The 25,943-nt window shown below is 44.9% G+C and overlaps 1 protein-coding gene across 1 annotated transcript in view; it reads left to right on the top strand.

Moving 5' to 3' along the window:
- The first annotated feature begins 694 nt into the window (after positions 1 to 694).
- RRN3 (RRN3 homolog, RNA polymerase I transcription factor) overlaps positions 695 to 25,943 on the top strand; it is a 36,910-nt gene continuing 11,661 nt past the window's right edge. Inside the window, 12 exon segments of the mRNA XM_033235668.1 lie at positions 695 to 872; positions 2,406 to 2,511; positions 3,667 to 3,680; positions 3,682 to 3,721; positions 10,830 to 10,919; positions 11,021 to 11,150; positions 11,647 to 11,706; positions 12,966 to 13,029; positions 14,035 to 14,104; positions 17,373 to 17,471; positions 21,162 to 21,254; positions 24,500 to 24,638. Coding sequence (XP_033091559.1) covers positions 784 to 872; positions 2,406 to 2,511; positions 3,667 to 3,680; positions 3,682 to 3,721; positions 10,830 to 10,919; positions 11,021 to 11,150; positions 11,647 to 11,706; positions 12,966 to 13,029; positions 14,035 to 14,104; positions 17,373 to 17,471; positions 21,162 to 21,254; positions 24,500 to 24,638 — 994 coding nt within the window. The 5' untranslated portion in view covers positions 695 to 783.

Genomic DNA, 25,943 nt, shown 5'->3' with positions numbered 1-25,943 from the left:
TTGGGAGGCTGAGGCACGAGAATTGTTTTAACCCAGGAGGCAGAGGTTGCAGTGAGCTGAGATCAGGCCACTGCACTCCACCTGGGCAACAGAGACGGAGGTTGCAGTGAGCTGAGATCACGCCACTGCACTCCAGCCTGGGCAACAGGGCAAGACTAGGTCTCAAAAGAAAAAGAAAAAAAAAAAAAAAGTCAAGGTGGTAACACCTCTTGGAAACTCTCCTGCTGTTTCTCATTCCAGCATCATCACAGCCTTGAGGCTCTGGGGTAGATCACTTCGTCGAGCTCGTTTACGTGAGGATAACGTTATCTTGGTGGTCTGTAACAATGTTGCATTGAGTACAGAGCCCAGGCTCCTGGGTCAGCCGGATTCAAATCCCCTTTCCTCCGTGAGGATCTGGGTCAATCACAGTGCTTCAGTTTCTTGGATTTAACTGAGGGAGGCTTTGACTCCAAAAAATTAACACTCGAGTGTACCCGGCCACAGCTTAGCACATCCAGGGTATTTCCACCCTTTCTTTGGGATCCTTGGGCCTGGATGGAGCAGGACCTTCCTAACTCTCCTTGCTCGCGCATTCGCGCTGGGTGGAACAAGTGGTCCAAGTAGAATGAGGGGCGGGGGTTTGGCGGCGCTCTAGCTCGCCGAGGGCACACGCTCTCCCCACGCGGGGTCCCTGATTGGCTGAAGGTTGCGCCGGCAAGCGCAACTTCCGGGACAGAGGGCTGAGGCTGGAAGGGGCCGGGCATCCGGCCTGAGGCGCAGCGGTCGTGTTAGTTAGGCCCAATGGCGGCACCGCTGCTTCACACGCGGTTGCCGGGAGATGCGGCTGCTTCGGCCTCTGCAGTCAAGACGCTGGGCGCGTCGAGGACTGGGTAAGATTCAGGCCGCTTCCTTGTGCGCGTCCGAGACTAAAGCTCAGGACTGCGCTTAGGGGAGCTGATTGAAAGGGTCCGGGACAAAGCTAATGGCGTGTGGTAGGAGCACGGGATCGAGGGTCATCTCATGTTGGCAGGAATGAGCTCATTCCTCGTAACTGGGTAATAGACATGGGTGGGGCCTGGAAAAGTGAGTATATTCTCTGTTCTGGAGGCCCCCTTTCCCGACTGTGTTTCTTGGTGATTTCCCAGGCCTCGGTACTGCCTTCTGCGCCTTGACTCCTCTTCCTTCCCGCTTCTTCGTCCAAATTTGGAAGGGATTCCCTGGGCTATTTGGTTTATCAGCCGAATGTTGTCAGTCGTGGCAAATTGAATATTACATCTTTTTTGTTTGAAATTTGTTTCGACACACGTATTTGTTTAGCAGTCTTTATTTTGCTCCACTTTTAAATCCCTAACCCCCGTAGCACACTTGGCGTTTAACTTTCAGAGTCATTAGGATGCTATGTTTTTTCATTAATTTACTCTGTGTAAGTGAAGCAGACCTTGTAAAACAATTAGCATAATATGATTCATAATATTTATCGAGCTCCTGCTTATTGTGTTAAACACTGGGGACAGTGGTTTATCCAAAGACACTAATGTCCCTGCTTTCTACAGCGCTTACAGAGCTTACAGCCTAGGGGGCAAAGGCAGTACATAGGCCAATAAATTACGATGATTTCAGTTATACAACAGGGTAATGGGGGAGGGAGAAGGGAGAGAAGGAGTACTTGAGATTTCTCGTGGGAAAGACATCTGACATTTGAGCTTCCACTTGAATGAAGACAAAAATCTAGGCCGGGAGTAGTTGCTCACGCCTGTAATCACAGCACTTTGGGATGCCGAGGTGGGCGGATCACCTGAAGTCAGGAGATCGGACCAGCCTGGCCAACATGCTGAAACCCCATCTCTACTAAAAATACAAAAATTAGCCGAGCGTGGTGGCGGGTGCCTGTAATCGCAGCTACTCAGGAGGCTGAGGCAGGAGAATTGTTTGAACCCGGGAGATGGAGGTTGCAGTTAAGCCGAGATCACACCACTGCACTTCAGCCTGGGCAGCAGAGCAAGACTCCGTCTCAAAAAAAAAAAAAAATCCAGCCACGTAGAGATTTGGGAAAAGAGTATTTCTGATAGAGTGAACAGTAAGTGAAATGAGAACCAGCTTGGCATGTTGAAGAGCAGAAAAAACATTATGGCTGTAGTAAAGCAAGGTGTTGGAGATGAGGTGAGAGAGGTAGGCAGGGGCCAGATTAATGTAGGATCTTAAATACCACACTAAGAGATTTGAATTTTTACTATAAGTGCAGTGGGAAGACAGTTTTTGGTTGCTGAGCAAAGGAGGGATTGTTGATTAGGAGTGGAAGCAGGGAGACCAGTAAAGAGGCCTTAACAATAGACCCACTGAATGATGTTGGTTCAATAAATGTTGGCCATTATAATTCTTAATATTTTCATGAACTTAATAGCTTGTTAATTTTGGTTCCACAGGATTTCAAATATGCGTGCATTAGAGAATGATTTTTTCAATTCTCCCCCAAGAAAAACCGTTCGGTTTGGTGGAACTGTGACAGAAGTCTTGCTGAAGTATAAAAAGGTAAGAGGAGATAATGTATGAGGTTTGCTTTTGGTCAGGTCAGAATACAACTATTGCTGTTATACTAAAGACCAATAGAAATAGCAAGCTTAATTAAGATACCAGTTGAGATCAAATATTTAATAATAGCATGATGCCGTCAGTGCAGAATTAAGAGTAATAGTGTCCTTTTTTCCCTCACCTTGGCCTGTTTCACAGGTAATAATGAGAGAGTAACAATGTCTTTACTGAGGTTTCACCTCTTCACATGCTTCATTTACAAAGCATCTTTTAGCTTTAGCAAGTGCTAGAATTAAAAACAATTACAGAGTTTTATTTACTTATTTATTTTTATTTTTTTAATTTTGTGAGCTGGAATCTTACTCTGTTGCCCAGGCTAGAGTGCAGTGGCGTGATCTCAGCTCACAGCATCCTCCACCTCCCAGGTTCAAGCAATTCTCCTGCCTCAGTCTCCTGAAGAGCTGGGATTACAGACATGCACTACCACACCTGGCTAATTTATTTTTATTTTTGTAGTAGAGATGGGGTTTCACCATGTTGGCCAGGCTGGTCTCGAACTCCTGACCTTGTGATCCGCCCACCTCGGCCTCCCAAAGTGCTGGGATTACAGGCGTGAGCCACCGTGCCTGGCCTGCAGCATTTTATTTTTTGAGGAACTTACCTAAGCATTACTTTGGGACAGTAAACCATCATCTGACTAGAGATTTTTGTTTTTGTGGTAGTTCAGAAGCATTTCTACTGTATCTCAGGAGTAGAGGGAAAATGTTAAGTAACCGTATGTTTATATGTAATATCCGTTTGTATCCATATTTGCGTGAATACTTTTTTAGATCCTCCTGAATAGATCATTATAGCTGGCTGTTTTTTTCCCTCATGCTTTTTGAGAATTCGCAGGAGTATCAACTGTTATATTCAAATGTCAATACAGAAGTATAGCCAAATGTAGTTTATCATTTTCCTTTTTCCAAGGCCTCTGGCTGCACTGACATGAGTGTTTAAATTTTTGTAGTCATGATTTTATAATCCGCAATTGACATGTGAAAGTTAGTGTTCCTTTTATAATTTCATCTGATGTTAATGTATGGGTAAAAGTCTTGCTGTTGTTACTAAACAGGAGACAAAAGCATAACCTAATTCTTTCCCCTTCTTGTTAAGGGTGAAACAAATGACTGAGTTGTTGAAGAACCAGCTGTTAGATCCAGACATAAAGGTAATTAATTTTGTGTTTGATCATTAGCAAAATTATTGCCACTTTATAGGGGCATAGTTTGTTCTTTGGCTCCCGTTCTGTCCTCCAGAACTTGCTGTCTCCATGGTCCTCCCTTACTTTAATCTGGTGGTTCTCAACCAGGGACAGTTTTACCCCCAGGAGACATTTGGTAATGGCTGCAGATATTTTTGTTTGTCACAATTGGGAGGAAGGGGTGCTACTGGCATCTAGTGGGTGAATGACAGAGATACTGCTAAACATCTCACAGTGCACAGGGCAACCTCCCATAACCAAGAGTGATCCAGCCCCAAATGACAACAGTGTTGAGGCTGGGAAACCCTGTTCTAATGCTTCCTTTCTATTAGATTACTACCTCTTTCCTCCATGCTGCATGCAACTCTCTTGTCTCTTTAAAGCTAAAACAAACCAAAAAACAACCACTGATTCAGCTTTTCCAAGTTCGAGATACACCTATCATGTAGTAAAACTTTGATACATTTTGTTTCACCATGCTTCCTTTACTGCCCAATTTTGAAGAGAATGGTTTATTACCATGGCAACAGTAGTTAGATTGCCTGGAATAAAATTCCAATGTTATTATCCAGTGTGTGATCTTGAGCAAATTGTTTTAACCTCTCTGCCTCTGTTTTTCACTGTGTAAAACCAAGAAAACAATAGAGATTTCAAAAATATGGAGTGTTTTGTTTTTTAAGAGATGAGGTCTTGCTGTGTTGCCCCCGCTATTCACAGGTGTGATTATAGTGCACTACAGCCTTGAGTTCCTGGCCTCAAATGATCCTTTCTCTTCAGCCTCCTAAGAAGCTGGGACTATAGGTGCATGCCCCTGTGCCTGGCTTTAAACATGGAAATATTTAACAAGGATTCAATGAGCTAATTAATGCAAGAAGCACTTATAACAGTCTCTGACTCAAAATAAGGGCAGTAATTGTCATCTGTTGGTTTTGTTCCAGCTGACTTCGCTGTATCATTTCTCACTCACATTTAAGTCCACTGTTCTTATCACTGTAGTAATGAGAGGTGACAGCGTGCTGGCAGCCCTGGCTCGCTCTCGGTGCCTCCTTGGCCTCGGCGCCCACTCTGGCCGCTTGAGGAGCCCTTCAGCCCGCATATGCACTGTGGGAGCCCCTCTCTGGGCTGGCCAAGGCCGGAGCCGGCTCCTTCTGTTTGTGGGGAGGTGTGGAGGGAGAGGTGCAGGAGGGAACCGGGACTGCATGCAGCGCTCGCGGGCCAGCGTGAGTTCCGGGTGGGCGCGGGCTCGTCTCGGCTGGCCCCCGCAGTTGGAGTGGCCGGCTGGAGTGAGAGGCTTAGCATCCGGGCTAGCAGCTCCGGAGGGTGCGCCGGGTCCTCCAGCAGTGCCGGCCCGCTGGTGCTGCACTCAAATTCTTGCAGGGCCTCAGCTGCCTCCCTGCGTGGCAGGGCTGGAGACCTACAGCCCACCATGCCCGAGCCCCCCTCCCCCACGATGGACTCCTGCGCAGCCTAAGCCTCCCCGACGGGCACCGCCCCCTGCTCCGTGGCGCCCGGTCCCATCGACTGCCCAAGGGCTGAGGAGTGCAGGTGTGGCGCTGGGCTGGAGGGCTGCTCTGCCCGCGGCCCTGGCACAGGATTCAGTAGGTGAAGCTAGCTGGGCTCCTGAGTCTAGTGGGGACTTGGAGAACCTTTATGTCTAGCTAAGGGATTGTAAATATACCAATCAGCACCCTGTACCTAGCTCAAGGTTTGTAAATACACCAATCAGTACTCTGTGTCTACCTGATCTAGTGAGGACTTGGAGTACTTTTCTGCCTAGCATTCTGTCTAGCTAAAGGTATTATAAATGCACCAATCAGCACTCTGTCAAAACGGATGAATCAGCTCTGTGTAAAATGGACCAATTAGCAGGTTGTGGGTGGGGTCAGATAAGGGAATAAAAGCAGGCTGCCGGAGCGCCAGTGGCAACCCACTGGGGTCAGCTTCCACACTGTGGATGGTTTGTTCTTTCACTCTTTACAATAAATCTTGCTGCTGCTCATTCTTTGGGTCCACGCCACCTTCACCGCAAAGGTCTGCAGCTTCACTTCTGAAGCCAGGGAGACCACGAACCCACCAGAAGGAAGAAACTCCAAACATCAGAAGGAACAACTCTAGATACGCTGCCTTTAAGAGCTGTAACACTTTCCACGTTGGTCTGCAGCTTCATTCTTGAAGTCAGCGAGACCAAGAACCCACCAACTCCAGACACAGTAATTACCCTGACAGGTTACCCGTTGTTTTTAGTTGCTCATTTCAGTGGACTCTTTTTGAGACAAAGTCTCATTCTTCTGGCCTAGGCTGGAGTGCAGTGGTGCGATCTGGGCTCACTGCAACTTTTGCCTCCTGGGTTCAGGCAGTTCTCCTTCCTCAGCCTCCCAAATAGCTGGGATTACAGGCACCGGCCACCATGCCTGGTTAATTTTTTTATTAGTAGTAGAGACAGGGTTTCACCATGTTGGCCAGGCTAGTCTCAAATTCCTGACCTCAGGTGACCTGCCCGCCTCGGCCTCCCAAAGTGCTGGGATTACAAGTGTGAGCCACTGAGCCCAGCCTCAGTGGACTTATTTTTTTAAGCCTTGTTTCAGCCGACACTGTTGGCCACCCCCTTCTTAAAACAGTGTTTCTGGGCCGGGCGCGGTGGCTCACACCTGTAATCCCAGCACTTTTGGAGGCTGAGGCGGGTGGATCATGAGGTCAGGAGATCAAGACCATCCTGGCTAACAGTGAAACCCCGTCTCTACTAAACATAACGAAAAAATGAGCCGGGTGTGGTGGCCGGCGCCTGTAGTTCCAGCTACTTGGGAAGCTGACACAGCAGAATGGCGTGAACCTGGGAGGCAGAGCTTGCAGTGAGCCGAGATCACGCCACTGCACTCCAGCCTGGGTGACAAAGTGAGACTCTGCCTCTAAATAAATAAATAAATAAAACAGTGTTTCTGATCCTCCTGTCTTGTGATCCTTTAATCTCTAATCTCTCTCGATAGGTTCTTGATCTTAAATTTGTTGTTGATTGGGCTTCACAACTCGACTCTTTCCTCACTCTGTAGATTCTTCTGTGTGATCTCTTCATCTCCCTTCATGGCTTTGAAATCTACCTGTGTCCTAATATATTTGTATCTGTAGCCAAGATTGCTCTTGTGGGCTCCAGATTTGTTTCATTGTCGTTTTGGGGGGCAGGGGCAGACCAGAGTCTTGCTCTGTAACCTAGGCTGTAGTGTAGTGGGATGATCTTGGCTCACTGCAACCTCTGCCTCCTGGGTTCAAGCCATCCTCACTCCTCAGCCTCCTGAGTAGCTATGCTGCCACGCCTAGCTAATGTTTTTGTTTTTTCAGTAGATTTGGGATTTCACCATGCCTGCCAGGCTGGTCTCGAACTCCTGACCTCAAGTGATCCACCCACCTCAGCCTCCCACAGTGCTGGGATTATAGGCATGAACCACTGCACCCGGCCTAGACTTGTTTCTTAACTGTCTGTTATATGCATTTACCCAGAATCAGCATAGGTGCTCCAAACTTAGCACATCTTAAAATAAACTCTTGACGGGGTGCGGTGGCTCGCGCCTATTATTCCAGCACTTTGGGAGGCCGAGGTGGGAGGATCACGAGGTCAGGAGATCAAGACCATCCTGGCTAACACGGTGAAATGCTGTCTCTACTAAAAATACAAAAAAATCAGCCGGGCATGGTGGCGGGCGCCTGTAGTCCCAGCTACTCGGGAGACTGAGGCAGGAGAATGGCATGAACCTGGGAGGCAGAGCTTGCAGTGGGCTGAGATCGCATCACTGCACTCCAGCCTGGGCGACAGAGCAAGACTCCGTCTCAAATAAATAAATAAACTCTTAACCTTTCTCTCACACCTACCACTTCTGCACACTTCTTTATGTGCTTAACTGTTCATTACTTCCCTCATCATTGAGCTAGCAACCTTGGGGTCTTTAGTGCCCCTCAAATCCATTCACTGATCAAGCCCTTAGGGGGAAAAAAAGTCTTTCAAGCCTTCCTGTTTTGTTGGTTCTCTCTTGTGTGGATTCCGGTAACCTCTTTAGCGGGTCTCTATGTTTCCAATCCTCCTCTATCTCATACCTGTGTGGCCCCCACAACCACCATTTATCCTCAACAGTGTAGCCTAAATTATCTCTGGAAAGCACGTGTCTAGGCATGTCATTTCCCTACTAAAAAACTTCATGCCTATGGAAAATGAAGATCAGTGTGGCCTGCAACCTTTTTTATGTTTCCTCTTGCTAGATACTTTATTCCTGGAATTTGTCACTTTGCATCTTTATGCCTTTGCCTGTGCCTTTTTTTCCTGGCTGGAGGAGGTCCCCGTATGTACTTTATTTGCTACCTATTTGAGCACCGGCTATAGTTACATTGCCTCCCTTCTTGCCAGCTGTGTGACCAGGGACAAGTTGCTGTGCTTCTGTTTCAGTGTCCTCATCTGTAAAATGGGAATCCGTAGTAGTACCTACTTCATGGAGTAAGGATGACATGAGTTACTGTATGTTAAAGTCTTAGAGCAGTGCTTGGCATACAGTAAGTGCTATATTAGTGTTTACTGTTATTATTACTGTAGTTGAAAAAGCTCCTGCTCACCGTTTAAACTGAGTTGAAGTGTCTTTAATGGAGCTTTCCCTGGTTCTCTAAGCACATGGTTGCTCCTTCATTGAGTCCGTTTCCCACACTTCCAGATCTCTCTAATTACAGCCCTGGTTTACAAGGCCCTCCATGGTCTATTTGGTGCTTCTTTGTTCCCCGGGTTTATTATCTGTTAGCTTGCTCACTATACATGCCAGCCATACTGAACGTCTTTCAGTTTTCTGAAAACATACTTTTCCTTCTGTAAGAAGTAGAACTTCCAGAAAAGACTCAACTGTGTTACTGTTTAAAGACCGCTGAAGCATCACTTTCTCTTTAAAGCTTTTCCTGACCCCTGCCTTCTTTCCCAGTTACAAAGGGACATTTTCTTGGTGTTCCACTGTATTTTGTATCAGCAGTTCTCATTCTTGGTATTTGAACATACCAAGAATTGCACTAGTTGTGTGGAGTGTTGCAAGTAGAACTTTTTTCATCTTGAGACAGGGTCGTGCTCTGTCACCCAGGCTGGAGTGTAATGGGCCCGATCATGGCTCACTGCAGCCTCAACCTCCCAGGCTCAAGCAGTCTTCCCACCTCAGGCTCGCGAGCACCTGGGATCACAGGCATGTACTACCATGCCAGGCTATTTTTCTAGAGACTGGGTCTCCCTGTGTTGCCCAGGCTGGTCTCAAATTCCTGGGCTCAAGCAGTCTCCTCCTGCCTTGGCCTCTCAAAAGTGCTGGGATTACAGGCATGAGCCACTGTTCCTGGCTGCTAGTAGAAATAATAATAGTTCAGTACTAACGCATCAAAGCCTGCGACTGATTTCCTTTTTTTTTTTTTCCTTTTCGAGACGGAGTTTTGCTCTTGTTGCCCAGGCTGGAGCGCAATGGCACGATCTTGGCTCACTGCAATCTCCGCCTCCGGGTTCAAGCGATTCTCCTGCCTCAGCCTCCCTAGTAGCTGGGATTACGGGCATGCACCACCACACCCGGCTGATTTTGTATTTTTAGTAGAGACAAGATTTCTCCACTTTGGTCAGGCTGGTCTTGAACTCTCAACCTCAGGTGGTCCACCCACCTTGGCCTCTCAAAGTGTTGGGATTACAGGCGTGAGCCACCACGCCTGGCCTGATTTACTTTTAAAAATGGTACAGTTTAAATGTTATCCTTATAGTTTTGTTGCAGTCTTTTTAGTGGAAAAGAGATGGGATAGATTTTTTTTATTTGCACACTAACTTAGCTTGTTTTCTACGTGCCTTTGGCCTTAGCGAGCTACCATTAATGTTATCCTTAACAGTTGTGGATGTTATGAAATTACCATAGTACAAATGAGTTATGGTTTTACTTTATTTTACTGCCAGGCTACTTGGGATTTCATCAGAAAATGGTTGATCTGTGGGAGTTTGTCACGTGGCATATTAAGCACTCAGTAGCTGAATTAAGGTGGGGAAAAGGTGACAGCTCCTTCTCCACATACGGGGAGGCGTGTGGGACAGTGGATGGAGGATAACCTTGACTGAGACAGGCAGGTTTGGACCTGCTTCTTTACTGGCTTCTTGGTTGGGCAGATTGCTTATTAATCTGTCTTAGTCTCAGCTTCCTGAACAGCAAAATGGGAATAACTAAACATCTTGCAGAGTTTTTAGGATTAGAAGAAGACATGTATGTAGAGTGTCAGACACCATGCCTGGCATATGGTGTGTTCTCACTAAATGATAACTCCCTATGAATATCCCTGTAGGTATGACCTTGTGTTCCTTTTATTTATATGTCTAACCCTTCCACAAATTAGGGGCTTTTTCTTAATGTTTGTATGTATGTATATATGCATGAATATAATTAATACAGTAATATTTTACATAATTGACACTGTATTTTATACATTGCCTTTCAAATTTAGCAGTTCTTCTCATGTCACTAACAATTATTGTGAACAGTAATTTGATTTGCCTGAAAAATATTTCATGGAGGAATGGGATTATCATTTATACAGAACAAACACATCATAATATATTTAAACTCAGCCACAGGTTTGGTTTAGAAAAGTTATGTTTATTCATGACCCCAATTGATCAGCCTAGACTGAGTTTTATCAGCTTGCTTTCTGGTCAGCTTGAATGTAGAGGAAATAGAGGTAGCTATTGTTCCTTTGTGATCTTCTGATATTTGAATCTGCTAGAATTCTGCAATTTTTAAAAGTCCCAGGTGTCAACATTTGAGGTGATTTTGTGTTTTCAGGGCAAACACAAGTGATCAGGGTGAAGTATTGCATTTAAGTCTTTTTCCTACATTTCAGAGTTACTGGATTGCTTTTTTAAAACAGGAAAGTTTGTTGTGACATATTTTTCTGTTTTGATACCCAGTTTCGATTTCCTTCCAAGTTTGTGACCTTTTCCCCCCAACCTATTCTTGACAGATGATTGATAAAGATAGCTGTAAATTTCTGTTATCTTAGAGGATTTGTGATTTTGAAGGTACTCTTCTTTGTTTAACTTAAGGATGACCAGATCATCAACTGGCTGCTGGAATTCCGTTCTTCTATCATGTACTTGACAAAAGACTTTGAGCAGCTTATCAGTATTATATTGGTAAGTTCACCATTTATTTCACTGTCTAGTATGTAATTCAGAATTTTATAATAGTATATATTTTATTAATAACATGCTGTTTTTATCTTTCCCAACTCTAGAGATTGCCTTGGTTGAATAGAAGTCAAACAGTAGTAGAAGAGTATTTGGCTTTTCTTGGTAATCTTGTATCAGCACAGACTGTTTTCCTCAGACCATGTCTCAGCATGATTGCTTCTCATTTTGTGCCTCGTAAGTCATTACTCTTTGCTTGCTTGGAATTTTCTTTTGTTTTTGTTTTTTTAATACTTCTTTATTAAAATACCACCTTCCCCTTGTATATGAGAGATAGTGCTACCATGGAAGATTCCAGATGCATATTGGCACCGGGACTGGTAGACATGTGTTCCCCGTAATGAGCCCTGTGGAGGTGTCTAGATTCATGTGTTGCTATGAGTTTTATGAATTGTAATTTGCTTTATTGAACTCCTGGTGAAGTCGTAGAACTCATCTAGGAATGTTTAGCTGTTCCGTCTCAAAAAAAAAAATAAAAATAAAAAAAATAAAAACTATAGTTGCTTTACTTTTTTTTCAGACTGTGCTTTTAATTAATCATTGGGGTAACTTTGGATTATGGAAAATAACTTTCCTATATAGCTGTTCATTCTCTACGTCAGTAACTTTTTTGTATAGCTGTTTATTGTCTAGATCAATGACAAAATAACATACTTTCTTTTTCCCTCAAAAGCCCGAGTGATCGTTAAGGAAGGTGATGTAGATGTTTCAGATTCTGAGGATGAAGATGATAGTAAGTATGAAAAGCTTTATAGCCTGGGCACAGTAGCTTACACTCATAATCCCAGCACTTTGGGTGGCCAAGACGGGAGGATCACTTGAGGCCAAGAGTTTGAGACCAGCCTGGGCAACATAGTGAGACTTTGTCTCTACAAAAAACCATTTTTTTCAAACATTTTCTTAAAAAAGGCTTAAAGTGGCCGGGCGCGGTGGCTCAAGCCTGTAATCCCAACACTTTGGGAGGCCGAGGCGGGTGGATCACGAGGTCAGGAGATCAAGACCATCCTGGCTAACATGGTGAAACCCCGTCTCTACTAAAAAATACAAAAATCTAGCCGGGCGAGGTGGCGGGCGCCTGTAGTCCCAGCTACTTGGGAGGCTGAGGCAGGAGAATGGCATAAACCCAGGAGGCGGAGCTTGCAGTGAGCTGAGATCCGGCCACTGCACTCCAGCCTGGGCGACAGAGCGAGACTCCGTCTCAAAAAAAAAAAAAAAACAAAAAAGGCTTAAAGTAGAACGAGGCAGGGTGGTATGTCTCTTTAGTCACAGCTACCTGGGAGGCTTAGGTGGGTGGATTACTTGAGCCAGGAGTTCGAGCCCTGCCTGGACAAGATGGCAAGACACTATCTCTTTAAAAAAAAAAAAAAAAAAAAAAAGTAAAGCACAGAACACCTGGCACCTATTCTAATAAGTAGACTGCAACAAATGACAACCTTTGATAAAATGTTTTTGTTATATTTAGCGTTGATATGCAGTCAGTTGTCTTGAATGCATTGTTTATATAATTAGTCCATTTAGTTTTCATTGATGGTTGTGGAGAGAAAAATCTTGAAATTATTATTTCTGTGATAAATTATTCTGTTTTGGTTAGCGTGTGTTTTTAGCTTCAAGTATGTCACTTTTTTTTTTTTTGAGACAGAGTCTTGCTTTGTCACCCAGGCTGGAGTACAGTGGTATGATCTCAGCTCACTGCAGCCTTTACCTCCCGGGTTCAAGTGATTCTCCTGCTTCAGCCTCCTGAGTAGATGAAACTACAGGCATGTGCCACCATGCCCGGCTAGTTTTTGTATTTTTAGTAGAGATGGGGTTTCACCATGTTGGTCAGGCTGGTCTTGAACTCCTGACCTCAGGTGATCCACCCGCCTTAGCCTCCCAAAGTGCTGGGATTACAGGCGTGAGCTACCGCGCCCGCCCAGCATGTATTTTTAGCTTCAAGTGCGTCGCCCTTTGGTTTCGTTTTGATGCTCATACTCTCAACTTTTCTCCTTGCAGGTCTACCTGCAAATTTTGACACATGTCACAGAGCCTTGCAAATAATAGCAAGATATGTCCCATCGTGAGTATACTTTTCCTTCACAAGAAAATTGTAATCAATTAGTAAAAATTATAAACTGTTAATAGCATTAAAGCTTGAATCTTACATTGCATGTTTTTTTTTGTATCCACTTGAGGAAACGTTACGTTCTACCAAAAGTGGCATTTCCATTTTCTATGTATTGTCTTTGATTGTTTTTCAAAGTTTGTATGCAGATTCTCCCCCAGTGTCGTATGGTGGTTGGAATTTTGCTGTTATCTTCAACAGATACACTACCCAAACATTTTCAGTGAGAAACCCCTGTGTGTGTTTGTGTCATGCCATATGAATAAAAATTGCACTTCTAAGAAAAGCTTTTCAGGTCTGTGGGTTTCTTTTGGAAGGGTGGACTTCTAGTTCCCTCTGTCCGTTGATTATTTGTTAACTTGAAACAATCCAACTTGGTAATTTTTTCTTCTTTTAAAAATAATATACATGTGTAGTGGGAAATGTCAGCAAAAAGCTCTCTCTTCAATTTGCTGTCGATATCAGAGTTAACGGAAGCTTATTTTCTCTAAGTCGTTATAGATTTTCTCAGAAGCTATACAATGTAAGTTCCAGTTCTGGCCGGGCGCGGTGGCTCACGCCTGTAATCCCAGCACTTTGGGAGGCTGAGGCGGGCGGATCACCTGAGGTTGGGAGTTTGAGATCAGCCTGACCAACATGGAGAAACCCCGTCTCTACTGAAAATACAAAATTAGCCGGGCGTGGTGGTGCATGCCTATAATCCCAGCTGCTTGGGAGGCTGAGGTAGGAGAATCGCTTGAACCCGGGAGGCGGAGGTTGCAGTGAGCTGAGATTGCACCACTGCACTCCAGCCTGGGCAGCAAGAGTGAAACTCCGTCTCAAAAAAAAAAAAAGTTCCAGTTCTTTGAGGTAGGGGTTCTTGTTTGCCTCCTATATTTATCCATATTTGCTTTTAGAATGGTAGTATTACTTTTCTAGAAAGTGAAGTTAACATGGATTGATTTAATTTTTTAAAAATAGGACACCATGGTTTCTTATGCCGATACTGGTGGAAAAGTTTCCGTTTGTTCAAAAATCAGAGAGAACACTGGTAAGAAATCTTTTCATTGAGAAAATCATGGAAAAGTTGTTTGCATGATTTCATTTTAGATGATGTTTGGTCTTTTTGTTTCTTTCTTTCTTTTTTTGAGACAGAGTCTTGCTCTGTCACCCAAGCTGGAGTAACAATGGCATCATCTAGGCTCACTGCAACCTCCGCCTCTCGGGTTCAAGCAATTCTCCTGCCTCAGCCTCCTGAGTAGCTGGCACTATAGGCGCGCACCATCATACCCAGCTAATTTTTGTGTTTTTAGTAGAGACGGGGTTTCACCATATTGGCCAGACTGGTCTCGAACTCCTGACCTTGTGATCTGCCCGCCTTGGCCTCCCAAAGTGCTGGGATTAGTGAACCACCGTGCCCGGCCGATGTTAGGTCTTTTTCTTTTAAAGATTACTTTGTCTTCTAGACTTTAAACTGATGTCTAAGAATTTGACTCAGATTTCTTTCTTCTCAAGCGGCTACTGGAGATTCCCAGTGCCTTTTTCTGTTATTAGTATGTGCAAGTCAAGGTGTGAGTTCATTTCAGGAATATCTGTAGTGGCTTCATGCTTATACAAGAATTACTAGAAGATAATAGTTCTTGTATTACTAATTGTAAATATGCCTTATTTTAACCTGAAAGCAAAGCCTTCTGTAGAAGCATTCTGCTTAAGTTTTTGTATAATGTTCAGATCATCTGTGCAGTTTTTAATAATTAATGGTGGTTGCCTTAGTATACAACCGAATCTAGTAGCATACAAAAATAATTATGTGCAATTGATGCTAGGAATGCAAGATTGACTTTTTTTTTTTCCGGGGAGGGGACAGTCTCTCTCTGTCACCCAGGCTGGAGTACAGTGGCACCGTGTCGGCTCGCTGCAACTTCTGCCTCCCCAGGGTTCTAGTGACTCTCCCACCTCAGCCTCCCGAGTAGGTGGGACTACAGGCATGGCACACCACACCCCACTAATTTTTGTATTTTTGGTAGAGACGGGGTTTTGCCACATTGTCCAGGCTGGTCTTGAACTCCTGACCTTAAGTGATCCACCTGTCTCCACCTTGCAAAGTGTTGGGATTAGAGATGTGAACCACCGTGACCGACTGAGATTGATTTAGTACTTGAAAATGAATTAATAAAACATTTTGTAGCAATAGAACAAAGGACAAAAACCACATAATCATCTCAGTAGATGCAGAAGTGTGTGACAAACACCAATATCCTTTTATGACAAAAACAGAAGGAAATTTTCTCAACCTGATAAAGGGCATCTGAAAAACCCACAGCTAACATCATATTCAATGGTGAAAGACTAAAAGTTTTTTCCGAAGAATAAGAACAAAACAAGGATGTCCGCTCTTGCTGCTTGTCTAGCCAAGGCAGTTAGGCAAGAAAAAGAATTAAAGGCATCCAGATGGAATGGAAGGCATAAACTCTTGCAAGGTGATTTTATATGTCATCCTAAGGAGTTCACACACACACAAGACATTTTAGAGCTAATAAATGAGTTCAGCATGGTTACGGGACAGAAGACCAACATGCAGTAACCACTTGTCCAAGACAATTGAATAGGGGAGAATAGACTTTTCAACAGATGCTGCTGGCAGAAGTGGATATGAACATGCAAAAGAATGAAGCATATGGATATCCATGTACAAAAATGAACTCAAAATCAATAAAAGCCCTACATGAAGAGTAAAAAGTGTAAAACTCTTGAGAAGAAAATAGGGGTACATGTTGGATTAGGCAATAATTTCCAGATTTGATGCCTGAGCACAAGCGACCAAAGAAAAAATACATCAATTGTACTTCAAAATTAAAAATTGTTATGCTTCATAGTACATCTTCAGGAAGATGAAAAGAATCCCCAAATAATGGGAGAAAATATTTCTAAATTTTATGTCTGGTAATGGACTTGTATATGTAAAGAACTCTTATAATGGAATAATAAAAGGGCAAATAACCCAATTGAAATGGGTAAAGGATCCGAATAGGCATTTCTGCAAAAAAGCACGTGAAAAGAAGCTCAACATCATTAGCCATCAGGGAAATAGTTTCACAAAAGTGTTGACAAGGTTGTGGAGAAATGGGAACATTGGAACTGTCATATGTTGCTGTGGGAATGTAAAATGGTGCAGCTGTTTTGGAAAATAGCCTGGCATTTCTTAAAGGTTAAATATAGAATTACCATGTGACTTAGCAGTTCCATTTCTGGGTTTATACCCGAGAGAAATGAAAATATATGTCCACAGAAAAACTTGTACATGAATGTTCATAGCAGCATCATTCGTAATAGCCTCAAGTAGAAGCAACTCAAATGTCTGTCAGCTGATGAACAGGTGACAAAACGTAGTACAATGAAATATTAGCAATGAAAAGGAATGTTTTATATGTTACAACATGATTGGACCCTAAAAACATGCCAGAAGACTGTATTATATGATTCCATTTATATGAAAGGAATGGTTTACATGTTACATACAACATGATTGAACCCTAAAAACATGTATTATATGACTCCATTTATAGGAAATGTCTCAAAGAGGCAGATTCATAGAAAGACTAGTGGTTGCCAAGGTCTTCATTTTTTAGGGTTGCACTACTAATGGATATGGGATTTCTTTTTAGAGTGATTAAAATGTTATAAAATTGCTGGCTGAGCACAGTGGCTTATGCCTGTAATCACAGCACTTCGGGAGGCTAAAGTGGGAAGATCCAGGAGGTGAAGACCAGCCTGGGCAACATAGCAAGAACCTGTCTCTCTAAGAGGAAAAATTAACCAGATGTGGTGGTGTACACCTGTAGTTCTAGCTACTAGGGAGGCTGAGGAGGAAGGATTGCTTATCCCGGGAATTCAGGGTTACAGTGAGCTATGATTGCACCACTGCACCCCAGCCTGAGAGAGAGCCAGACCCTGTCTCTAAAAGAAAATGTTCTGAAATTGATTATGTTGATGGTCACATAACTCAATATATCAATATATTAAAAACTTAAATTGTATACTTTAAGTTGGTGATTGTATGATTTATGAGTTTTATCAATACAGCTACTTAAACATCTATAGTTACACAAATTAAAAATGTCATTTACTGAGGATAATTGAAATGATTATACTGAACATGATACGTATGTAGAAACAGTACAGTTTTTGTATTGCTGGATAGTCTGTTTTTTTCTGTTTAAATATTTGAAACTAAAGATTGTGTAATTGATGTTTCGCTTACATAATTGTGAAACATTTATTCTCTGTTGAAATGTTTTATCTTATGTTTTCTGCTCTAGGAATGTTACGTTCATAACTTACTCAGGATTAGTGTGTATTTTCCAACCTTGAGGCATGAAATTCTGGAGCTTATTATTGAAAAGCTACTCAAGTTGGATGTAAGTATTGAGCAATCTATTTTTATTTTCTTTTTTCTTTTTTTTTTTTTTTGAGACGGAGTCTTGCTCTGCCGCCCAGGCTGGAGTGCAGTGGCCGGCTCTCAGCTCACTGCAAGCTCCGCCTCCCGGGTTCACGCCATTCTCCTGTCTCAGCCTCCCGAGTAGCTGGGACTACAGGCGCCCGCCTCGTCGCCCGGCTAGTTTTTTGTATTTTTTAGTAGAGACGGGGTTTCACCGTATTAGCCAGGATGGTCTCGATCTCCTGATCTCGTGATCCGCCCGTCTCGGCCTCCCAAAGTGCTGGGATTACAGGCTTGAGCCACCGCGCCCGGCCTATTTTCATTTACTGACTTGAATTTGTTATAATCACAGTATGTGGAAACAATAGTCAGTGATATAAAAGAATCCACTTGGCCAGGCGTGGTGGCTCACACCTGTATTCCCAGCACTTTGGGAGGCCAAGGCAGGCAGATCACCTGAGGTTAGGAGTTCGAGACCAGCCTGGCCAACATGGTGAAACCCCATCTCTATAAAAATTAAAAAAAATTAGCCAGGCATGATGGCGAGTGCCTGTAATCCCAGCTACTCAGGAGGCTGAGGTGGGAGAATCGGTTGAACTCGGGAGGCAGATCTTGCCGTGAGCCAAGACTGTGCCACTACACTCCAGCCTGGGTGACAGAGTGAGACTCTGTCTCAAAAAAAAAAAAAAAAAGAAACCACTTGCACCATTCTTTGCTTCCTTTCTTTAAATGTGTCTTGAACTCCATCTGTGTATGTGCTGGGAGTTGTAGACAGTTGCTTCTCATGATTGGAGAACAAGGCATTAAATACATAGTTAGCCAAATGTAAAAGTATGGTTGTGGAAAATGCTATGAATGAAACATACATTATGAGTTAGAGAAACTGATAGAATCGCAGTGGGGTCAGGAAGGGATTCCTAAGGAAATGATTTTTCCTGTTTGGCCTTTCTTAAGGGCAGATTATAATTATAGGCAGCTAAAACTTTGTTTCAGGAAGCCCGCACTAAGGTGCAGTGGGAATGAAAGGAAGTGGTGGATTCTGGTGACATTGTGAGGAAAGGTGAACTGGTCCTTGAGACTGGTTTGGAGGAGGGGAGGCAGACAGTAAGAGAAAGGAATCCTTCAGGGGTTGCTCCTTGTGGAGTCGAATCTTGGTGTTGCATTCATGGCAGTTAGAAATATCAGCAGGAGGCAGCTGGGAGAGGAGTTCCGTCTTGGCCAGGTTCAGTTGCTGGTGGACAGCCTACTAGAGAATACTCACCGGCAGTCGTGGCTGCAGGTGGGGACCTGAGCATAAACCTTTGGAAAGATACAGTTAAGGACAGGGGAGGAGAAGGGTGATCAGAAGTATGAGGAAAACCATGAGTCTAGATGCTCAGGAAGGATCTGCTGGAAGGAGGAGTTTGGTCAGCAACATCAGATACTGCTGTCATTTTTTGGAAGGATGAAAAGAGCCACAGTCCTCGGATTTAGTGGTTAGAAGGTAGTCTTTGTTGCTTTCTGGAGGACCATGTCAGTGAAGAGGCAGAAACTGCATTTCAGGAGGGGATGTGGATGGTGGGGAAGCAGAAGTAGGGCTGTTGGAGACCTTGGTGCAGGATGGTGGTAGAAGGAGGGGACAGAGCAGGGCTAAGAGGCGTGGTTCAGGAGTGGGGAGATGTGAGCAGGTTAATGGACTGAGGGGAGAGGAGCTTTGGTGAAGGAAAACATTGATGCTATAGGGAAGCAGGAAAATGGAACAAGGTCTTAGAAGAGCTAGAGCTTGGGCCCACTGGTGCAGTGTTCACTTGGAGTTGCACCTCTCTGGCCAACTGTATGTGTACTCTTTATAGTGTTTCTCTGGTATATACTTAAGGAGCATTTTAGAATGTTTACAAAGAAGGTCAAGCATAGATAATAAAAAATGGCATGGTTTGAGTGGTATGTTAAGATATTTGAATGGTGATATACCAAAATAAATATTGAATAATTCACATTTGGCTTGCAGTTCATCATTTTTCTGCTCAGTTGATTGATGATATGTTTATTACACGATGTGTCTGTGAGTGTCTTGTACATAGAAGTGTTATTAGTCCATTTTCATGCTGCTGATAAAGACACAGCTGAGCCTGGGAAGAAAAAGAAGTGTTTTATTTGTTTGTTTGTTTGTTTTTTTGAGACGGTGTCTTGCCCTGTTGCCCAGGCTGGAGTGCAGTGGCGCGATCTCGGCTCACTGCATCCTCCACCTCTTGGGTTCAAGCAATTCTCCTGCCTCAGCCTCCTGAGCAGCTGGGATTACAGGTGCATGCCACCGTGCCCGGCTGATTTTTTGTATTTTTAGTAGAGACGGGATTTCACTGTGTTAGCCAGGATGGTCTTGATGTCCTGACCTCATGATCCACCCACCTCAGCCTCCCAAAGTGCTGGGATTACAGGCGTGAGCCACCACACCTGGCTAAAAAAGAGGTTTAATTGGACTTACAGTTCCATATGGCTGGGGAGGCCTCAGAATCATGGTGGGAGGTGAAAGGCACTTCTTACATGGTGGCGGCAAGAGAAAATGAGGAAGATGTAAAAGTGGAAACCCCTGATAAAACCATCAAATCTCATGAGACTTATTCACTATCACGAGAACAGTGTGGAGGAAACCGACCCCATGATTCAAATTATCTCCCACTGGTCCCTCTCACAATGTGTGGCAATTATAGGAGTACAATTCAAGATGAGATTTGGGGTCAGGTGCAGTGGCTCACGCCTGTAATCCCAGCACTTTGGGGAGCTGAGGCGTGTGGATCACCTGAGGTCAGGAGTTCGAGACCAGCCTGACTAACATGGAGAAACCCCGTCTCTACTAAAAATACAAAATTAGCTGGGCACAGTGGCGCATGCCTGTAATCCCAGCTACTTGGGAGGCTGAGGCAGGAGAATCGCTTGGACCTGGGAGGCGGAGGATGCGGTGAGCTGAGATCTTGCTATTGCATTCCAGCCTGGGCAACAAGAGTGAAACTCTGCCTCAAAAAAAAAAAAAAAAAGATGAAATTTGGGTGAGGACACAGAGCCAGACCATATTAGAGCTAGAATAAATGCTGAATTTGTTGAGGCTACCTGGCATAGAGCATCACGTGATAGTTCTTGTCGATTTTATATAAGTATGTAGTAAAAGGGGCTTGGTTTATTATATTTAAATTCCTTCATGACCTAGGTCAATTTACAGGCTTGCTCCATAATTGTGTATTGTGTTGGAGTGCAATATAAGGCACTAATCTGGACACCTTGAACTTGTTTATATCAGATGAATTTTCATCCCAAAGCAACATACTTGTATTTTTAAAATCCTTTTAGGCCGGGCGCGGTGGCTCAAGCCTGTAATCCCAGCACTTTGGGAGGCCGAGACGGGCGGATCACGAGGTCAAGAGATCGAGACCATCCTGGCGAACACGGTGAAACCCCGTCTCTACTAAAAAATACAAAAAACTAGCCGGGCGAGGTGGCGGGCGCCTGTAGTCCCAGCTACTCCGGAGGCTGAGGCGGGAGAATGGCGTAAACCCGGGAGGCGGAGCTTGCAGTGAGCTGAGATCCGGCCACTGCACTCCAGCCTGGGTGACAGAGCGAGACTCCGTCTCAAAAAAAAAAAAAAAAAAAAAAAAAAAAAAAATCCTTTTATTTTTTTTTTTTTTCCCCTTTGTTATAGGTGAATGCATCCCGGCAGGATATTGAAGACGCTGAAGAAACAGCAACTCAAGCTTGTGGTGGGACAGATTCCACAGAAGGATTGTTTAATATGGTTAGCATTTTATTTTATTTTTTTTTATTTTTTTTTTTCTGAGACGGAGTCTCGCTCTGTCGCCCAGGCTGGAGTGCAGTGGCCAGATCTCGGCTCACTGCAAGCTCCGCCTACCGGGTCCACGCCATTCTCCTGCCTCAGCCTCCCGAGTAGCTGGAACTACAGGCGCCCGCCACCTCGCCCGGCTAGTTTTTTTTTTTGTATTTTTTAGTAGAGACGGGGTTTCACCATGTTAGCCAGGATGGTCTCGATCTCCTGACCTCGTGATCCGCCTGTCTCAGCCTCCCAAAGTGCTGGGATTACAGGCTTGAGCCACCGCGCCCGGCCAGGTTAGCATTTTATTAATGAAATTGACATGAGGTTTATCATAATCAAAGGGTAGAAACAGCTAGTGCTGCTTATCTTTGTTAAGGCTTTAGATTGAAAGAATTAAAGTAGTTTAGCAAACTTGAAAACGATTCCTTATATGAGTAATTTGCTGCCATGTCATTTAGCACTTAGCATAATTGGTTTATTTGCAAGGCTTTGAATTTGGGTTTGGTGAAGTACGTTTCCCTTTTGTTCTTATAACTTTAAGTGTTTTTTTTTTTTTTTTTTTTTTGAGACAGCGTCTCGCTTTGTCGCCCGGGCTGGAGTGCAGTGGCCGGATCTCAGCTCACTGCAAGCTCCGCCTCCCGGGTTTATGCCATTCTCCTGCCTCAGCCTCCTGAGTAGCTGGGACTACAGGCACCCGCCACCTCGCCCAGCTAGTTTTTTGTATTTTTTAGTAGAGACGGGGTTTCACCATGTTAGCCAGGATGGTCTCGATCTGCTGACCTCGTGATCCGCCCGTCTCGGCCTCCCAAAGTGCTGGGATTACAGGCTGGAGCCACTGCGCCCGGCCAAGTGTTTGTTTTTGTAAGCCAAATGCTGTTTGTGAGGGCATGGTTAATAGAAAAGCACACCTGTTTAATTTCTACATTTTACCACTTGTACGCTTTATAGCATTACTTCTTTGAGTGGTATCTGAAGTTGGGTACAGTGGAAGGAGAGTCTGAGACAGGGATTCAGGTGCCCTTGGGACAGAGGGTGTCAGGGAGCAGAAGAAGGCAGGGGAGCTTCAGGGCTGGGTCTCACTTGGGAGGTCGCTACAGCCTGATCCCACCAGGCACTCTGGGGCATGGATTGCTCTGCAGAGTTTGGTCCCAGCTTGAGACCAAGGAGATGTCCTTTTCTGACGCCTTGTCCATCAGTCATTGGTTCTAGGGGGGAGGGGCTGGAAAGAGTACAGCGGTGGTCCTGGCTCCTTTCTGCTCAGGGCAGCTCTTTGGAGAAAGTAGGCAGCTGTGAGCTGTTGGCCACCCGTTCTCACAGCAGCGGGGAGGTGGATATCCCGACCTGGAAAAGGGGGCCTGGCTCCAAAAGCACCCGCTATGGTGGGCACCAGGAGCAGAGGTAGGGGACATCTGTAACGTTTGCATGGCTAGCTCTCATTGGGTTTTCTCAATGAGAATCAGAAGCTGGTGCTGTGAGTCTTGGCTTTTATTTTAAATTTCACAGGTGGTTCTGATTCACATTCCTGAATGAGACCGCTGCCTGGAAAGGTGTCTGCATTTCTTTCTTTCTTTTCTTTTCTTTTTTAAATTTTTTAAAAATTTTTTATTTTTTTGAGATGGAGTCTTGCTCTGTTGCCCAGGCTAGAGTGCAGTGGCACATTCTCAGCTCACTGCAAGCTCTGCCTCCCTGGTTCAAGCAATTCTCCTGCCTCAGCCTCCTGAGTAGCTGGGATTACAGGCACCTGCCACCATGCCTGGCTAAGTTTTGTATTTTTAGTAGAGACGGGGTCGCACCATCTTGGCCTGCTGGCTTCGAACTCCTGACCTCGTGATCCACCCACCTCGGCCTCCCAAAGTGCTGGGATTACAGGCATGAGCCACCACGCCCGGCCCTTTTTTTTTTTTTTTGATTTGAGACAGGGTCTTGCTCTGTTGCCCCAGCTGGAGTGCAGTGTTGTGTGATGTTGGCCCATGCCAGCCTCGACCTCCTGGGCCCAAGTGATCTGCCCTCCTCAGCCTCCCGAGTAGCTGGGACTACAGTACTGCCACACCTGGCTGCGTTTTTTTGTATTTTTGTAGAGGTCTCACTATGTTGCCCAGGCTGGTCTTAAGCTCCTGAGCTCAAGTGATCCTCCTACCTCGGCCTCCCAAAATTTTGGTCATCACAGGCCTGGTCCTCTTTTTTTTTTTTTTTTGGTGGAGGACGGAGTCTTGCTCTGTTGCCCAGGCTGGAGTGCATGAACTCGGCTCACTGCAGCGTCTTCCACCTCCTGGTTCAAGCTATTCTCCTGCCTCTGCCTCCCGAGTAACTGGAATTATAGGTGTGCGCCACCACGCCTGGCTAATTTTTGTATTTTTAGTAGAGATGGAGTTTTACCATGTTGACTAGGCTGGTCTCAAACTCCTGACCTCAAGTGATCCACCCCACCTCTGCCTCCCAAAGTGCTGGGATTATAGATGTGAGCTGCTTTGCCCAGCCTCTTTGTTTTATCTTTTAAGGGAAATAATCACCTATGATGGTTTTCCTACTAAACCACTTTCTTTTTTTTTTTTTTTTTTGAGACAGAGTCTCGCTCTGTCGCCCAGGCTGGAGTGCAGTGGCCGGATCTCAGCTCACTGCAAGCTCCGCTTCCCGGGTTCGCGCCATTCTCCTGCCTCAGCCTCCCGAGTAGCTGGGACTACAGGCGCCCGCCAACTCGCCCGGCTAGTTTTTTTTTTTGTATTTTTTTAGTAGAGACGGGGTTTCGCCGTGTTAGCCAGGATGGTCTCGATCTCCTGACCTCGCGATCCACCCGTCTCGGCCTCCCAAAGTGCTGGGATTACAGGCTTGAGCCACCGTGCCCGGCGTACTAAACCACTTTCACATTTAATTTATTTTTTTTTTGAGACGGAGTCTCGCTCTGTCGCCCAGGTTGGAGTGCAGTGGCGCGATCTCGGCTCACTGCAAGCTCCGCCTCCTGGGTTCACGCCATTCTCCTGCCTCAGCCTCCCGAGTAGCTGGGACTACAGGCGCCTGCCACCACACCCAGCTAATTTTTTGTATTTTTAGTAGAGATGGGGTTTCACCATATTAGCAAAGATGGTCTCGATCTCCTGACCTCATGATCCGCCCACCTCGGCCTTCCAAAGTGCTGGGATTACAGGTGTGAGCCACTGCGCCCGGCCCACATTGAATTTTTTAATGTTAGTATTTACTTTTTGTCTTCAAAGGATGAAGATGAAGAAACTGAACATGAAACAAAGGTTGGTCCTGCACGGCTCGACCACATGGTGCATCCTGTAGCTGAGCGCCTGGACATCCTGATGTCTTTGGTTTTGTCCTACATGAAGGACGTCTGCTATGTAGATGGTAAATCACACTAGCTACAGTTTATTGAACACCTGCAGTGTACCTGGCTTTGTGCTGGGCATTTTCCATCCATTATCTCTAGTACTAATAAAAATCCTGTAAAAATATCTATTGAGGATGAGTTTAAGATGGTTTAAAGAGGTCAAGTTACTTGCCAGTCACATAGCTTGAAAATGGGACTGGGATTCCGGCTGAGTTACATTTGTCTTCCGTCTTTTCACTGATTGTTGTATTGAAAGATTATGGAGTTTGGCCAGTTTTAGATCAAATTACGCTCAGGTTGCTGAATGCATTTAAGAATAGTGTAGAGGGCACTAATATATGGTGTTCTGTTACGTATTGAGTCTAGAGGGTCTTTCCCTGGCACCGTTGTGGTGCCAGTGTTAGTACTATATGTCCTTCTTGCCTTCATGGAACTTTAAAGGCTTTGCCATGCAAAAACAGAATTTTTTCCCATTCACATTGCTAAGATTTAAGATGAGCTCGGTGAGTCAGAATAATAGAACTGGAAGGGCCGGGCGCGGTGGCTCAAGCCTGTAATCCCAGCACTTTGGGAGGCCGAGACGGGCGGATCACGAGGTCAGGAGATCGAGACCATCCATCCTGGCTAACAGGGTGAAACCCCGTCTCTACTAAAAAATACAAAAAACTAGCCGGGCGAGGTGGCGGGCGCCTGTAGTCCCAGCTACTCGGGAGGCTGAGGCAGGAGAATGGTGTAAACCCGGGAGGCGGAGCTTGCAGTGAGCTGAGATCCGGCCACTGCACTCCAGCCTGGGTGACAGAGCAAGACTCCGTCTCAAAAAAAAAAAAAAAGGCCGGGCGCGGTGGCTCAAGCCTGTAATCCCAGCACTTTGGGAGGCCGAGACGGGCGGATCACGAGGTCAGGAGATCGAGACCATCCTGGCGAACACAGTGAAACCCCGTCTCTACTAAAAATACAAAAAAAACTAGCCGGGCGAGGTGGCGGGCGCCTGTAGTCCCAGCTTCTCGGGAGGCTGAGGCAGGAGAATGGCGTAAACCCGGGAGGCGGAGCTTGCAGTGAGCTGAGATCCGGCCACTGCACTCCAGCCTGGGCGACAGAGCGAGACTCCGTCTCAACAAAAAAAAAAAAAAAAAAAGAATAATAGAACTGGAATCTGAATTGACTGCATTACTATTGTAACGGTCTTGCTGTTATGAAAATAATACATGTTGATTAGAGAAAATTTGGAAACTACAGGAAAGGATAAAAACAATTTAAATGGCCACATTTCTTCTATTCAGAGAACCGTTATGAGCATTTTGAAGTTTGACGTTTTTCCCTTT

This window comes from Trachypithecus francoisi, unplaced genomic scaffold (assembly GCF_009764315.1).
Source record: "Trachypithecus francoisi isolate TF-2019V2 unplaced genomic scaffold, Tfra_2.0 Lachesis_group15, whole genome shotgun sequence".
NCBI lineage: Eukaryota > Metazoa > Chordata > Mammalia > Primates > Cercopithecidae > Trachypithecus > Trachypithecus francoisi.
The sequence above is the reverse complement of the archived record's forward strand: the minus strand, read 5'-3'. Positions and strand labels throughout refer to the sequence as shown.